At 53.3% G+C, this 14,634-nt stretch overlaps 2 protein-coding genes across 2 annotated transcripts; both read left to right on the forward strand.

Moving 5' to 3' along the window:
- The first annotated feature begins 335 nt into the window (after positions 1-335).
- On the forward strand, positions 336-9,549 carry LOC34621273. Its single transcript, XM_026335179.1, has 12 exons — positions 336-1,140; positions 1,261-2,194; positions 2,555-3,244; positions 3,458-6,008; positions 6,143-6,232; positions 6,348-7,149; positions 7,448-7,602; positions 7,980-8,163; positions 8,354-8,487; positions 8,806-8,896; positions 9,080-9,223; positions 9,434-9,549. The coding sequence occupies exons 1-12, from the start codon at positions 336-338 to the stop codon at positions 9,547-9,549; spliced, it is 6,696 nt and encodes a 2,231-aa protein (XP_026190964.1).
- Positions 9,550-11,234: 1,685 nt separating this feature from the next.
- LOC34621272 (cAMP-dependent protein kinase catalytic subunit alpha) lies at positions 11,235-14,106 on the forward strand. The gene is made up of 8 exons (XM_026335160.1): positions 11,235-11,304; positions 12,121-12,308; positions 12,436-12,499; positions 12,693-12,813; positions 12,958-13,103; positions 13,268-13,415; positions 13,552-13,720; positions 14,011-14,106. Exons 1-8 carry the CDS (start codon positions 11,235-11,237, stop codon positions 14,104-14,106), a joined length of 1,002 nt encoding a protein of 333 aa, XP_026190945.1.
- Positions 14,107-14,634: the final 528 nt, after the last annotated feature.

Raw genomic sequence — 14,634 nt, forward strand, 5'->3', positions numbered from 1 at the left:
GACGCTGCTACTACACCCCTACAGCGACTGCAGCCGACAGAGCCTGCTGCTGTGCATCCGATCTGCCTATACACTCGGGCAAGAAGCTCGAAGAAGGCCACAGAGGCGTTTCAGAGGCTTCTATGGAGTCAAGTGACGGGATACCCCGAAGTGGTTCCCCCACAACCAGGTCCAGCTCTCTGCGCAAAAATTCGGCGACAAACGAGATTCCCACGAATGTCTTCGGCTACGTTAGCCACTGCAAAAGCAGCAGCATGAAAGGGCTATCCCCGCAGCTCAGCAGCTGCAGCAGCTGCTGCTGCTGCGCTTCCAGCTGCTTGGGGGACTGTATCCAGATGGGAGTGCCTCTAAGGGATGGCACCCTCAGCGTCACGTGGTCTCACCCTCCTCAGAACCCATCGGCATACACTCAAGGAGCCTATTCAGGAGGTTATTTGCGCGATGCATGCTCCAGCAGCAACTGCAACAGCGACAGCACAAGCTGCGAACGCCCCGTGTCTGCCAAGGACCTGATAAGGAGATACACCTTCCCTGGTTCCATGAGCAGCAGCAGCAGTGCAGCAGAATCAGCAGCAGAGGCAGCAGCAGGAAAACAACCGAGACGAGCCACTGCCTGCTGCTTTCTTTCTAGCGAAGGAGTTGGGATTTCCGCGGCACCCTCCACTTGTGCTGGTGAGCCTTTTAGCCCCCGCAGTAGGCCAAAAGCAGCGACGAAAGCCAACAGCAGCAACAGCAGCAGCCACAGACTCTCCACTGTCAGTACCCCAAGCGGAGACAGCAGCAGCAGCAGCGGCAGCATGCCTCTTAGCCCTTACCCCCCGCGACCACACAGCGCAGAAGTGCAAGAAGGAGCCGCAGCGCAGTTACAGCACGAGAAGCAAACAGAATCGGCAGAGAGAGAGGAGCCATGGCGGTCCAGAGAGCACCTGCAAGCTACAGACAAAGAGAATGGCGCTACTTTTGGCTCCAAAACGGCTCAAGACACACAGCGATTTTTCCAGGAGGAGCATCAGCGGCTGCACGGAGAGGAGCATCAGCCGCTGCAACATGGGCAGGAGCGACACGATGAGAAAAGGGAGGCCTGTGGCACTGAGGAGTCGCGTACCGCTGTAGTTAAGAGCGAAGAAGTAGAACTAGAATGCCATGCAGGAGCAGCGGCAGAAGAGGCAGCAGCGCTTGAAGGGAGGGGGGGGGGAGAGAAGCTAATGGACGCTGAAGGGGTGCTTGAAGCGCGAGACAATACGTCCAGTGCCTTAAAAGCGACGGAATCCAATCCTGCGGCTGCAGCCGAATGCACCATCGTTTCCAGCATAGGCCCCTCTATTCGCTCTGTCTCTCCGTACAGCAACAGCGCAGACAGTACGCCAGCCTCTCTTTCATCGCGTGCTGTTGATGGGGAGTGTCGCACTGCAGCAGCCTCCCCAGACGTATGCATGCCCCTCGTGACAGCAGCAGCAGCAGCAGCAGCCTCTGAAACGGCAGTTTTTCTCCTGGAGAGCGAATATTCAGCGGTTCGCCAAGCTCAATCGCGAGCGTCCAAACCAGGAGGAGGAAAGCTCAAGGAGCTCACAGGCAAAAATGGGGACGAGACATGCCTGTTGTTGCAGCCTTCTCTGCAGCAGAAGCAGCACGAGGAGAGCGAATCCGCTTGTCTGCAGCTGTCACGGCTGTGTGAGGAAGCCGCAGCCGCAGCCTTCTCCGCAGCAGAAGAGCAGCAGTTGCTGCTGAATTTCGAGATGGCTCTTGCGAATCGGACGCCTCGGCTGTCAGCAGCTGAATCAAGAGACGTCGCGGCAGAAGCCTCCCTTACCCCAGCAGAAGCTGCATCTGCTGCAGCAGAAACAAGACTCGGCAAGCACCACAGCTCCAGCAGCAGCTGCTCGTCAAGTGCGCCTGCGGCAGCCGCTGCTGCCGCTGAAGCCGATGCAGCGGCTGCTCCACACAGAGCGCAGGAAGAACTCCTGCAAAGAGAGAAGGAAAGCCTCTCCGTGATCCAGCGGCAGCAACTCCAGCAGCTGATCGAGGAAGAGGAGCACCTCGTCCTGCTAGCCAAACAGAAGGAGGCTATCCTTGCAGAGCTACAGGCGGAGTCAAGCAGCCATAAAGGCACCACCGGGAAGGAGCCGCAGGAGGAGCTTTCCAGCCGTCGTTCATCAGAAAATCTCTCAAACACCTGGCGGCAACTCGCTTTGCGGTACGCTCGACGTAAAGTCTAAAGTCGCCCACGAGGCAGCACAGAGGAAACAAGAGGTCGTTCAACCGTGCCAAGCATGTGCTCCGCTGACGCCACCTACACATATATGTATATATATATATATATTTCTTTCTCTCTCTCTCTCTGTGTGTGTGTGCATCTGTTTCTCTCTCTTTCCGCTTCTGCTTTCAGCGTTCGTATGCTACTGCAGTGTCTGTCCAGTCCCACTCTACTCCTGCCTGCCTCTTCCCGTGCCCCTGTCTCTCCGTTGTTGTGCTCCTTCGCTTCTTGCTGTTTCGCGTTCATCTTCGACGGTGAGTAGCGCAATATATTGAGCCCAGCCTCTTTGAAGACGTGTAGCATTGCGGATTTTCGCAGAGCAGACACCGCCTCGGCTGCTCCCACCCTTGCGGCAGCTGCATTGCAGCAGCAGCAGCCCTTAGCGTGCAGAGAGGCACTCGACACCAGTGTGCTCACTCTCTCAGCGGCAGCCTTCTTCAGCCTTTCTTCCGCCTTGCAACAGCCACAGCCACAGCAGCAGCAGCCACAGGATGGCGTGGTTGCTGCGTTGCAGCGTGTCGCCGTCTCGAAACAGACCCTCGATGACTCACTGCTTCTGCTGCGAGCAGCAGTAGCAGCCAATCCTAAGGACGCTGGAGCGCTCATGGCGCTTGCAGCTGTCGCGCTTCACTGCAGACACTATCGCGAAGCGGAAGAAAAGTTTTGCTTGTTGCTGCAACTGCTTGAGCCCCTTCTTCTGCGGCTCAGCCGCAACTTTCCCACCCCTCGAGAAGACACTCCACCCACAGAGCCAATGCTCCTGCGCCCGCCACACCTGCTGCCTCCAACGCTTCTATGCGGTGAAGATGCAGCGGCTCTATTTGCATGCTTTAAAGAGGCGCAAGACGCGGGCCCTATAGTCTTGTGGCCAGCAGTTGCGGGTGTCGAGGCTGCAGCTGGCAACAGCGGCGCGGCACGCGCACACAGCGCTGCAAGCAGGCTGCAACGGACGCATGCAGATCGAGCGGCTGCAGTAGCCGTCTCCTTGGAGTGAGCGAGAAAACAGTGGGGCGTGGCTTGCGTCCGCTGAAGCGCTCCGCAGGCTAGGACTGCTTCTGAGTGTCGCCGGGGAGAGGCGTGCAACATGCAGCTCCGTAGAAGCCGATCAGGCTACGGCAGAGACAGCCAGAGAGTGGGGCGAATCGGATGCTGCTTGAACGCGCAACAAGTGCAGGAACGCGTGTCTGCCGTGTCTTTTTTCAGGTGGTTTTGCTGCAAGAGCCTAGGACGCCTTGCCCTCGCCTTCGCACCGTCTCCTGCTGCAGCAAGGATGCCACTCCAACGAGCACTCGCTGCCGCTGCTGGAGCTGCACAGACGGAAGCGGCGGACGACTCTTTGTGGGCGCTGTACGCGCACATGCTTCTCAAGCAGCAGCAAGAAGCTGCTGCTGCTCTGGCGCTGCAGCTGGCAGTGGCCGCTGCGGGGTACCGTGCGAGTACCAGCAGCAGCAGCAACAACAACACGAAAAGCGGCAACTCTTCCTCCGAAAGTGGAATCGCCAGGCTAGGCAGACTGCTGCGCACTGCAGCCGATCCTCGCGAAGCCGTCTTGGCTGCTCTTGAAGCAGCGGCAGCCAACGCAGCGCCCACGCACACCCCCGCAGCAACCCGCAACAATGCGACAGCAGCAGCAAGTGCAGCTGCTGCAAACTCTGTTCGCTGCCAGATCCTAACCAGTGCTGCTTTGAACGAAGTCATTGCCACACCCCTCCTCTATCCCGTGCCTGCCAGTGGCTGCGGTCCCTGCAGCAACGACGCGTCGCTGCTCGCACGCTGGCAGCAAATGCAGGTAGAGGTGTTCACCTGCCACGCTCAGCGGCTCCTGAAGGGCGAAGCTGAGACAGCATTCGAATCACCAGCGGCGCCCTTGACGACGGCTCAGAAGAGTGTCTTGGCTCTGCTTGAAGATGCAGAACGTCTTTGCGACAAGCTGCTGCTACGGCGACATCTGCCACCCCGCATTCTCGCTGGAGCGCTCTCCGAGAAGTCGCTCGTTCACCTCCTCAGGGGCAGTCTGACAAAGCGCCGCTCGAACGGCAAAGAAGAAGCTCTGAAGTTCGCTCGAGCTGCCGTCCGTCTTGCGACTGACATGCAAAGTCAAACCCGTCTGGGCCTGGTGCTGCTCTGCTGCGGCTGCAACGCAGAGGCGCTCTCTGTGCTGCTCGCCGCTTTGCAGAGACGGCGAGCTGCCTATACACCCGAGCTCTCGGGTTGTGCTGCAGCCTATTTGGCCATTGCAGCAGCCAGAGAACAAAGCCGCTGCTGCTCGAGGCTGCAGCAGACGTCTCCAGCTGACATGCGCGCTGCGGACCGACTGCAGCGTCTCCACTCTGTGGCGCTGCAGTTCGCGAGGCTGCATTTGCCTCACTTGCGTAAATTTCTGCGGCATGATTGCAGTCACCGAGATGGAAGGGAGCTCTTAGGCCTGGGGTACCTCCCCCTGGTGCAGCCTCTTGCCACTGAGCTTTGCAGCTTGCTGCAGCAGCAGCAAGCCAGCGGCGGCACTTGCGGTCCCTCAGAGAGCGCCACAAATAGCTGCTCAGCGAAGGATTTGGCTGCTGCTGTTGCGCAGGCTGGCGAGGCAGCAAAGGCAGCACTGGAGGCAGCCTCTGCATCGGCAAAGGCGAAGAAGCCCGAAGCGCCAGCGGCAGCAGCAACCGACGCTGCTGCTGCTGCTGCTGCTGCTGCCACGCAGCGAATACTGCAGATCCCTAAGAAAGAAGCGGCAGGAGCAGCAGCGTACTTCTCTGCGGCTCCAAAGGCGGTGCCGAAGCAGCCGCAGCTGCAGCAACTGCAGCAGCATGACCAGCAGCAACTGCAGCATCTGAAGCTTTCTCTGGAAGGCGCTAGAACGCGGCAGCGCATAAAATCCCCCCAGCGGCTGCTGCCTGTCCTCAATGCTCCGTTGCAGATGCCTTCCACTTCGGAATCTCCTGGATCCAGTCCTTGCGAAGGCTCGACAAAAGGAGTAGCCGCTGCAAAGGCAATTCTGAACACAGCAGCCTCAGCGCCAAAGGTGGCAGCCACCACAGGAAGCACTGCAGCGCTTCACCCTGTGCAAGCTTCCCAGCCTCCCTCTGACATGGCCTTGCTGCATGCGAAGCCGCCCGTGCAGCCTCGCCAGCAGCACCGCATGAACTTAGCCGCATCTGCAGAGCCTGGCACTGCCTCAAGTGAGCGGCTTCCTCAGCAAGGCGACCTCGCAAACATCCCGCCGACTCAAAGACTCCCAGGGAGCTGCCAAGAAAGCTGCCGCATGCAAGGCGAAGAGCGGCACTGGCGTCAGCAACAGCAGCCTCGAAGCCTCGCAATGGAAGCCTTCCGGCTAGCTGCCACGGCCTCCTCCGCCTCCCCCTCGGCAGCAGCAGCAGCAGCCTTCAAGCCTTCTCGCGCCGAAACTTCAAGTCTGTCAACTGCACAGACAGCATCAACCACCGAGGCAGCCGCCAGAACATGCACTACTGGAGCCGCGTCAGAAGAGCTGTTTGTCGGGGATGTCGCTTTCCCGAGGGACCCTGGTTTTACAGTAGCTCAGCAGCAGCCACTCCCTCTTTTTCCGATTTCTCACGATGCATGCAGAGTCTTTCAAGAGCAGCGACGCCTTCAGTCGCACTATCCGCAAAAGGAACGTCACGAGGATACCTCCTTCTACTCTTATGCACTGCCCACTGCCTCCAGCAGCAGCAGCACTAGCAACACCCCAGGGTTCTTGCTACAGGGGGGGGGAGCGCAGCAAACTCCTGCCACAGAGCACGTCCAGCTGATGTCTCGCCCCCTGCAGCAGCAGCAGCAGCAGCAGCAGCAGCAGCAGCAGCAGCAGCAGAGGGTGCTGCTCGGCCCTCCAACCTCGCATCTTCCCGTGGCGTGGCCATCAGTTACCCCTTTAAGACAGCAGAATACTCCAATGCCTGCGGTAAGACAGCGGAGTGTAGTGCTGCAGCACCAGACTACGCTCGCGCCTCTTGCAGCGGATTCAACGCAGCTGCCACACCCGCAAGAGCTGCTCTATGCAGGCCGTCTATCAGCGCAGCCGCAGCTGCCGCATACTCTTTGCATGCACCAGCAGGCCGATCCGCAACAGCGCCTGATGCAGCAGCAGCAGCAGCAGCAGCAGCAGCAGTTTCTGATGCAGCGCATGTTGCAGCAGCAGCATCACCGCCACTACCATCAGCGGGTGCTCTACCAATCGAGCGTTGCCTCCGCTACGCCTTTTATGCCTCCTAAGGGCGCTGTTGTTTCTGCTTCGCGAGCGGCGGAAACAAGGTATGCGGCAATTCCTGCCGCTGCCCCTTTAGGGGGTGTGGTTGCTGGTCATGGGGGGGGAAGGCGCGCTGCAACGCTCCTGCCCGTCCTCGTTCCAGTGCCTTGTGCCTCAACAGCGGCTGCAGCCGGCTCGACGGAACGAGAGATTCTACAGCGTCTCTTGGGCGAGCTGCAGACGCTGCCTCCTCTTTTCCCTCAGGAGAAGCTGCGGTATTTGTACGAGATTGGAAGAGGCGGCTTTTCACGCGTGTGGGTCGCTGAGTTGATGCTGCATCAGCGCTCTGCCGGGAGCCTCGCGACTGCAACAAGTACTGGTTCGCCTCTTTGGATTTCCGTGGCTCTCAAATGCATGCGGGTGTCTCCCTTTCAGCAGCCTGAGGCACCTTCGGCAGCAGCAGCGGCTGCCTCGACCGGAGGCGAAGAGACAGTGTCTCTGCAGGAGCTTCAGCAAGAAGTGCAGCAGCTCCAAAGCCTTAACCATCCCTCCATCGTGAAGCTGCTTGGCGTGTCTCTGCTCTCCTGGGGTGGCAACTCCAGGGGCCAGTCTTGCATAAAGCAGCAGTGCGCAACACGATACGCCGATACAGAGCAGCGGTATTACCGCGTCGCTCTTGTTATGGAGCTGTGCAGCGGTAAGGCCAAGCGCTAAGAGGCCGCTTGTGTTCAGTCTGTAGGGGGCTCTCCCCATCCACGCCGCCGAATACACTGAGAGACTTTCTTCTTTTGATTCCCAGGCTCACCGTCCAGTGTTGTCTCCAGTTGTTAGGCCCTTGCAGCCAGGCCCTTGTGCTCTGTCGGCTCCTTTCTGTCTCCCACAGTGTGGGGAGGCGATCTGGCTATTGTGGCCGCTTTCTGGATTTTTGAATGCGTTTCGCTGCATGTCTGAGGGTGCCACTTTGCTCTGATCGTCTCCGTGTGTAATTTTCTCAGGTGGAAGCTTGTATGCCTTGCTGCACGAACGTCGCGTTTCCATGACGTCCAAGGACAGGCTGTTTATTGCCGTGCAATTCGTCTCTGCCCTGTGCTACCTCCACTCAAGAAGGGTCCCTATTGTGCACAGGGATATCAAGTCGCTGAACATTGTGGTGAGCCGCAGCTCAGTGGCGAATCCTCGACAACACACGGGCTCTAAGTGCGGGAGGGAAGGTCAAGCAAACGCAGCCTCCTAGCCCTTCTCTGTGCAGCAGAGCAAGCCAGGAGGGTCAGCTTGGCACGAACTCAGATCTAGGGATGCGCTAGGCAGCAAAAAGAGAAGGCAGAGGGCTTCCTCGAGGCGCACAGACGAAGAGACACGGCAACAGAACTATAGCAGAAAGAAACACCAGGGTGCACTCTCCATGGGCCGTTATTGTTAGACTAGCATGCATGTTCACGAAAAGCCTGCCAAGCCTCTCCTGCCCGCTTCCCTTTCCCTCCCCCCATCTCTCCTCCCTTTTCTGTCTCCGCCTGCTTTTGTCTGCAGCTAGATGGAGCGGGGAACGCGAAACTGTGCGACTTCGGACTTGCTGCCGAGGCAGACATGCACACATCCACCATGGGAAACACAAGTCGCAGCCTAACAGCCTCCATGCGTCCTATCCGACCCAAAGAACCGTTGCAGCCTGCAGGGTCGCCTCGGTACATGCCGCCTGAGCTCGCAGCAGGAGGTAGGCTTGGCTTGAATGCACACATGCAGAGCACACACACGTGGTGCATAGGACCTCGGAGGCAGCCACCGTGCTCGCACTCCTCCTGCATGCGACGCAAACAGCCCTGTGTTGCTAGGCAGCTGGTCTACCCATCCGGCTCTCCGTTGCGCTTGACAAGTCTCTCGGGCGGTGCTTCCTCTGCGTGCAGTGGCAACCCACTTAGACCCCTCCCTGGATATCTGGTCCGCTGCATGCGTTTTGCTGGAGCTCTTTGGAGGCCCTCTTCCATACCACCGCTGCCACACATTCGAGGAGATTCAAAGGCAGCACGCTGAGAGAGTGGTTAGTCGCCAAGCGTGTGACCCCTCTCGAGAACGGCACTCTTGAGCCACTGCCAGCTCCTGTGGAGGCTCACAGGGGCTGCTGTAACTGCAGGAGGGGAGTGCGCCAGAGCTACCGAAAACACGCATAAATATCCGCTGGTGCCATCCATCCATAGTCCAAGCCAGCTCTGCTTTCGTGCATTGGGCAAAAGGCGAGAAGACAGCTCACCATATAGAGGCTAGCATCAGGGCTCTGCCCCGATAGCACCAACCGGAGTGGCGTCAACTTCTCTACATTCAATTTTTTCACATAAATTGCCTGTCTGTTGCGATGCAGCTCCCCTCGTTCCCTTCAAACCTCCCGAAGCAACTCGAACTGCTGCTGCGCTCCTGCCTCGCCTTCGAACCGAGCCAGAGGCCTTCCGCCAGTCAGGTACGACAAAGCATCTACCATGCTCTTCCTCGAGGCTGCCCATTTTCGTGAACCCAGGAATTTTGTGTACACATGCATTTGATGCTTCAAGGGAAAAATCAAGTTAAACAGGCATCCCGGTCAAAACGAATTCATGAATTTCCCTTGTGTCTAATCTCTTCATGCATGGCCAGTCCAGCTCTAGCTCTGGTCGTTCAATTTATGGCTGCTGCTGTGGAATTCTTGTGCTGCGCGGCCTCAGGTGCTGTTCGAACTGAAATCGCTATCATTTTAGAATTAAGGAGTTTTGTACTAGCTATGTTAGCCTTATATCTTCTAACTAGTACCTGGTGATCAAGCGTTAAGATAGTTTGTGTGATTATGCCAGTGACTGCGTGTTTTGGTAATTGAGAGAAGCTATGTTAATGCTGATACATACTCACCAGCTCCGTTTTCTCTTCCTCTAATATTGTGGCGCACTAACACTAGTCTCTGCATCGCGGGGTTTGTACAATCTGCACTTCACGCTCTCCATGTGATCAATAAAAAATAGATGCTAAAGTTTGTTTTGACGTTATAAAATGGGCTGTCAGTACACTAACTGACGCAACTACTAGTCCCCCCCCGGACCTCGAAAATACCTTTCACCTTGCCAATTTCCACATTTAATGATTGCTAAGCGTTTGACTTATTCTCCTTCCCTCTATATCATCTGCTGCTGACTCGAAAACAGTTGGATGCTACTTCCCCGTCCTCCTCCGTTCTTTCCACTACGAGTGGAAACGCATGCGAGAGCTGGAAAGTCAGCTTCCCGCAAAACTTTGCCATCTTTGTAGTGTCTTTCATAGCTTGAGCTGCCTTCTGCACTCCACTAAACACGGTAAATTGATAAACTACATAAAGGCTCAAGAGCGTCAATTTTTGCAGTCAAAGATGCCTGTGTTAAATGCTTCGTTTTCTCTTTAGTGTAGCTTGACAGGGTTGCATTTCTTGAGAATTGCAAGCTTCTTAGCCGACAGCAGCACCATCCCAGGTGTCTTAACATGATGATCATCAGATTGGGAACCCTGCGTTGGGAGTAATGAAATAACGGTCACGATGCTCCCCTTGCGGGGACTGCTGCGCGGTGGTACCTTCAGACGGACTCCTTGCATTTGTGACCAGAAGATTCGCAGCAAATTCCTAATTTTGCTCAGACAACTTCATTTTAGTAAAAACGGAGAGATTGTCGCATGCTGACTTTATCTACCAGTAGCTGTGCTGGAATAGGAAGGAATAATCCGTATTTACTTCTATGACTTTGCCTTTGAGAATTCGATGAGTTAGCAATGAAAATATATCTCAGCATGGAATACTCAATAAGGCCACACAGCTTCAAATGGCATTTTAATAGGGCGTGATAAAGTAATTTAACGAATACTGCTCACGTACGCACTGGTGCCAGGCAGCTGAATGAATTTCATTTGAGAGCGTCAAATATGGAGATGTACCTGGGGGAGCCCCTAATTCCTTAAGAGCCTGGATTAGCCTCAGTAAAGGTGTCTTGGGCTTACGAGGGCAACAAAGCTCTGAACGGCTGAGGGCGGGATGTGCGATTCGTTCTTTCGAAGAGAGTGCTCATTAGCAGTACACCAGGACGAATTATGTCTACCTTGGACGCAGACAGCAAATTTACATCTATTTATTCTGTGAGAAATACCAACTATAAGTAGTTTCGCTCATTTACGGTGGCCGCTGTAGTGAATCGGGCTAAGCAAAAAGTCCCATAGGGTCACCTGTAGTGCTGTTGTTCTAGGACTCATACTTGCAGCCTGAGATAGCATTGTTTCCCATGAAAAAAATTCATTTTCAAAACCAAGTGCTGCTTTTTTTGTCAATAGCAATTTTTAAAAGGAAGGGCCAATCTTTCATGAGCGATGAGGGCTTCCAGCAGCCAGGGGTGCGTCTTGTGTAACGCATCTAAAGCATAGGGTGTATGTGCAGCTGAAAAACGCATGATATACTTACATTTTCGAAGCATTTTTACTATAGGCCTAATTTGAAGGCTGTAAGGGCTTGTTTTAATGCACTGATGAGCTATCGCCCGTTAAGGCTCTACCGCGCCTCCGCGGAATGAGATACCCTATGACCCAACGAAGCGGTGGCCCCATATGGCGGCAAGATCAGTAGCCAGAAAGAAAATTGTCCGAAATATACGTTAATGATAAAGGAATCATAATCTTCTGTCGAGTCTCAGTAACTTTCCACTAGCTTTCTGTCTTGAAGCAACAACCTGTACACTGCCCAGAGCAGCCCACGAAGTGTAGCACAATTGACTGAGCACAGAAGATTGATTTCTCCCCAATCCAGTCACAATGAATAGGCCCATGCTACCTCCTGGCACAGGGAAGGATGCATTTGAGATGGGACCCGTCCTGGGTACAGGTAAGCCTTGCCAGTATCTGTCACAGTTAGCAAAAATGCTAGCTGTTCTCCAACAGTACTTCCAGTGCTAGGATACTATCACAGTAGTCCAGTTGATTAGGTCATGCTTCTGCAGACCTCTCGCACTGAAGTACCAAGTACAGAGAAAGAGATGCTACTGATGGAGACAAAATAAACCTGAGATTGCATGCCACTGGACACAAAAGCCAGTAGTTCGGCGCAGGACTCTACTAGGAAGGGTAAATGAGACTAGTGTGTGGTTGTGTTGCTCAAAATGTTTTTTTTATTTCACTGGTCTGTCTCTAGATTTTGATTGAAAGCACTCAGCCCTCTTCACACTCTCAGCCATTAGGGTTTCTAAAGTCTTGCTTGGTGCACCATTCACCTGGACAAGCCTCTCAAGTAGATATGGAGTTGCGCCTCTGCTACTAGTGTGGCGAAGGCAACAACTTGAGCCGCAGAATACTGTTGATAGGTCCTATCAAGTACAAATCCCTGACCCAACTTGATGGAAGTTGCTGTCGAGATAATATGGGGTTAAGGGCGGGAGTATGCTTGTCGCTGCACGATGTGGCGAGAAGCAATATGCGTGGCCTCGAATTTATGAAGCGAATACTTTTCTCATGCTCTTGTAGAGCTTTCACGTGCGGTAGAGTACCTAGGTCTCTTCTGGCCTTTTGCAGCAATGCCGCTGTGGTGTAGACACTCTATCACTGCCTACGGAGCCACCAAAAACAGCCATGTTGAGGGGGGATCATTTGCAACAAGAAGGGAAAGAAAAACCGCTTGCATCATTACAGCAAAATGTGATTTCAGGGTCATTCGGAAGGGTGAAGTGTGCGAAATACCTGAAGTCCCGAGGAGCAACACTCGAGGATACAACTCAAGTGCCCCCTCGAGTAGCCATCAAAATCCTAAAGAAGGCCAGCATCATTAAGTTAAAGCATGTGGACCACATTCTCAATGAGAAGGCGATTCTTTTAAGGCTTCAGCATCCTCTCACGGTGCGCGCGGGTGCTCACTGAATTAGGGCAAGTACGACCCCCTCGAGATACGAAGCACTGATAAAGCAAACGAGACAGGAAACAGTTAAGACTTAAATGTAATTGTCCTCTTGCACTTGACGAGCAGGTTCGCTGCTTTGGTACATTTCAAGATCCACGATATCTTTACCTGGTGATGGAGTTTGTACAAGGTAATAAGTTTTTGTTTTAGCACACTCTAAACCTGAATCTATTTCTAGAACACTAGATCGCTTAATATCCCTATCTGTAGGTTTGTGAGAAGCTACTACGTTCAGGAATAACAACTAGTGGAGCGGCCAGTTGAGCGTATGATCTTCCAGTAATGTATAAGGTCTTTAAAACTATTCTCAATGTGTCTCGAAGGTGGAGAGTTTTTCACGCATTTAAGAAGGGCAAAGCGGTTCGACAGTGAGACAGCGAAATTCTACGCCTCTATGATCGTTGACATATTCGACTATCTTCATGCAGACAACATTATCTACAGGTGCATCCAATGCTTTTAATGCAGCCCATGGATATTTGCATTCCTAATAACTTTTGTGCACTTGTTTGATGAGGTGAACTAGGCGAGCAAGCCACGCTATCTATAACATGGATGCAACCGCTAGGTTAATGCGATCCGTTGTAGAGACCTTAAACCGGAAAATATGCTACTAGATCGTGACGGCTACGTGAAGCTGACGGATTTTGGCTTCGCCAAAGTAGTGGAACTTCGTACTGACACGCTTTGTGGCACTCCGGAGTACATTGCCCCCGAGGTACTTCTCAACAAGGGTAAGTGCTTAGACTTTGCCGCTAATATTTTTAGATTTTGCAGCGAACTAATGGAGGAGCGAAGCTGGTAAATTCAGTTCTTATTGAGCTTCAATAAGGCACTGCAGGATGGGCGTTTGACTTTTTGGGGAACGCAATGCATTGAAACAGGCCTATGTGTGCAGGCCACGGGAAGCCAGTTGACTGGTGGACCCTGGGGATTCTGATATACGAAATGCTTGTTGGCTATCCTCCCTTCCTTGACGACGATCCCCTTGGCATCTACCAGAAAATTCTTTGCGGAAAGTATGTGTTTCCCAAGTTCTTTGACAAGTAAGAACATTCGTCTTTAGTTTCTCACAAGGAAGCAACGTAAACACAACAATGCGTATCCAGAATACTCTTCGAATTCCTTCGAAAAGAGGCATTTTTTGGGATGACATCCAATAGTCACTGCTTTCTGGCACAGGGACGCCAAACTTCTCGTACGGAAGCTGCTACAGGCTGACCTTAGCAAGCGCTGGGGCAATCTGAAGGATGGAGTAAGGGATATTAAAGAATGCAAGTGGTTTTCTACTATAGACTTTGCGGATATTCGAGCCAAGAGGATTCCCGCCCAATTCAAGCCTGTTATCAAGGTAAGTGCTACATTTTTTTGAAATTTGCTCCTTCTTCAGCAACTCCAGTGCACTATCACGGCCAACAGACGCTGCCTTGATGAACTTATCATGAAATAATTGTTCTTGTAAAAGTACATAAACTTACTCGGCAGCCGTACTAGCTTTTCATCTTTGCTGTGCTAGCTGGTAATGCAACTTGTCATGGCAGAAGGGTCATGTAACCAGGGCAGCTTTAACAAAACATCGCAGGATTTGATTACGACCTATCAGCCATAAAGCTACATAACTGCTGATTTGTCGATGTTTAGGGAGTCGACGATGTGTCGAACTTCGAGTCCTACCCAGAAGACAAGGAGGACACCCCTCCGATCGACCCCAACAAAGACCCTTTCAAGTCTTGGTGACAAACCGTTGATCGTATCATGTTGATTAGCAATGTAATGAATCAATCTGAACAATGAGTTAGTGCTGGATTTCCGTCAAGTGTATAGACGGAGCTTGTTGCATGAAATAAACCAGCGGCTCAATTCTAACTGCCGTCTCATATCAGCGAGTGCCAACGAAGGCACCAACTCATTGAACTGAGTGATGCTTGGTCTGATGAAGCGATTCAATTACTGCTGTTGTTCAGCAACCATGTACGTATCAAGAACACATGGCATCGACTTCGGTGGTTCTTACGCATTCTCGCCTGCTGAGCCCTCCAATTAGAAGGCCAGTGTTACATGGAGGCACGTTCTACTAGATTATTGATACCTTATTACGAATTAGCGAAGAGCTGAACTAAGCGGCTTGTTCGTTCTTATTTCTTGTTTGACGCACAAGGCTTTAGCTTGATTAGAAAAGATTGAAACGTTCTGTGTGTGTGTGTGCGCGCGCTACATGCCATGTGTAAATTGCGGTTAATGCTCGGAGTACTTCGAGGCTGCACA

Source organism: Cyclospora cayetanensis, unplaced genomic scaffold (assembly GCF_002999335.1).
Source record: "Cyclospora cayetanensis isolate NF1_C8 unplaced genomic scaffold, CcayRef3 CcayRef3_contig_60, whole genome shotgun sequence".
NCBI lineage: Eukaryota > Apicomplexa > Conoidasida > Eucoccidiorida > Eimeriidae > Cyclospora > Cyclospora cayetanensis.